We start from the raw sequence: 1,426 nt of genomic DNA on the forward strand, positions 1-1,426 counted from the left end.
ACACATTTTTTTAAATTTGTCTCAAATTTTCTGTATTAAATATCCTTGTCACTAATGCTTAAATTAATTAAATGAGCTGAATACAAAAAGAGAAACTTGATTATATGTACATGATATATTCTTTAAGCATTACAAAACATATTCAAATATTCAGAAGTTCTTAAAAAATAGAATGGATATTATATCATACAAAATCTATATAACATTTAACTGGTACTCCTTTTATTTTTTGACATTCTGTTTACAGATAGTTCACTCATTAAATGTGCCGTTTCATCTTTCAGTATGGTGATACTTTTTTGTACTGAGTCCATCTATACAATTGATTTGCGTAATATTATTATTAAATAAATTAAATAGGTTGACAATTAACTTAAAGTAAATATAATTATACTTACATATTCTTTTGTTTTAAACTTTTTAAATAGATTGTATAATTCATCCACTGTCCATTCTTTTTCATTTTGCTTGTTTAATTGAACAAACAGACAGTTTGATTGATGCTTCTCATGTTCACTCCTATAAGTTCTCAATTTATAAATCATTGCTGAGACAAAAATAATAATAAATATGTATAACAAATCACATTATTAACGTACCATGGATCATCGTCCAGTTCCCAACCATCGAGTTGCTTGCCACAAATAAAGCATTCGACCAAGTCTGGCTCACTATTGTCTCCAACAACATAAAATCCAGCAGCTGCCATTCGTTCGGCGTTACACTTGTCGGATTTATTGAAGGGCCAGTTGTCATACGTTGCCATTCTGCTTTGCTTCCAGAAATAGGAAGTAGCTTCCCTGAAAAATGAGATATGAGATGCAAAATAACCTAGCTTTTTGCAATGTCAAAAACTTAAAAACTTATAATGTCCACGATTGTAAATCATGATAGAACATAACTCGAAAATTACAAGTCAAAGATAAATCAGAGTATTTTTAATAATTATGATGCAAGTGCAATGTCCAATCATTTCGACTGTTATCATAAACTGCATTTATTTTGTCAATACTCACGGAAGCCCCACGTTGATCATCTCGTCTTCTAATGTTGATTACTGATTTGAGATTTCTCTGGTACAAATGGTACAAACTTTGTACTACAAAGGAAGATGAACTTGAAATTCACAGCGTCCGGTATAACCGAAGAAGGGGATAACGAAGAATGAATTAATGAAACTGTAAATTCAAATGTTCAAATATCGCCACAGTTTAAACATACCAGAGAGAAGCATTGAGAGCGGCCATTCCGGCGTTTTTCGCAACACCGGTAAAAGTTTTGACCATGGTGTAATAAAGATAGAGGTGTGCTGTTGCGCATAAAGGTAATTGACCAATGAGAATGGTGGAATAAATGGCCGGCCATATTAATATATCAGCCAATCAGCGTTTTTTCCGCGATATTGAAAATGTGATATAATTTAAAT

The 1,426-nt window shown here is 31.8% G+C and overlaps 1 protein-coding gene across 1 annotated transcript; it reads right to left on the reverse strand.

Annotated features, from left to right (window-relative positions):
- Nucleotides 1-200: 200 nt before the first annotated feature.
- LOC105447979 (baculoviral IAP repeat-containing protein 5-like) lies at nucleotides 201-1,277 on the reverse strand. Its single transcript, XM_011686322.1, has 4 exons — nucleotides 1,017-1,277; nucleotides 600-800; nucleotides 399-519; nucleotides 201-314 (listed from the first exon to the last, which is right to left on the reverse strand). Exons 1-4 carry the CDS (start codon nucleotides 1,034-1,036, stop codon nucleotides 207-209), a joined length of 450 nt encoding a protein of 149 aa, XP_011684624.1. The 5' UTR covers nucleotides 1,037-1,277; the 3' UTR covers nucleotides 201-206.
- Nucleotides 1,278-1,426: the final 149 nt, after the last annotated feature.

The sequence above is a fragment of the Wasmannia auropunctata genome, unplaced genomic scaffold (genome assembly GCF_000956235.1).
Source record: "Wasmannia auropunctata unplaced genomic scaffold, wasmannia.A_1.0 LD336090.1, whole genome shotgun sequence".
In the NCBI taxonomy this organism is placed as follows: Eukaryota; Metazoa; Arthropoda; class Insecta; order Hymenoptera; family Formicidae; genus Wasmannia; species Wasmannia auropunctata.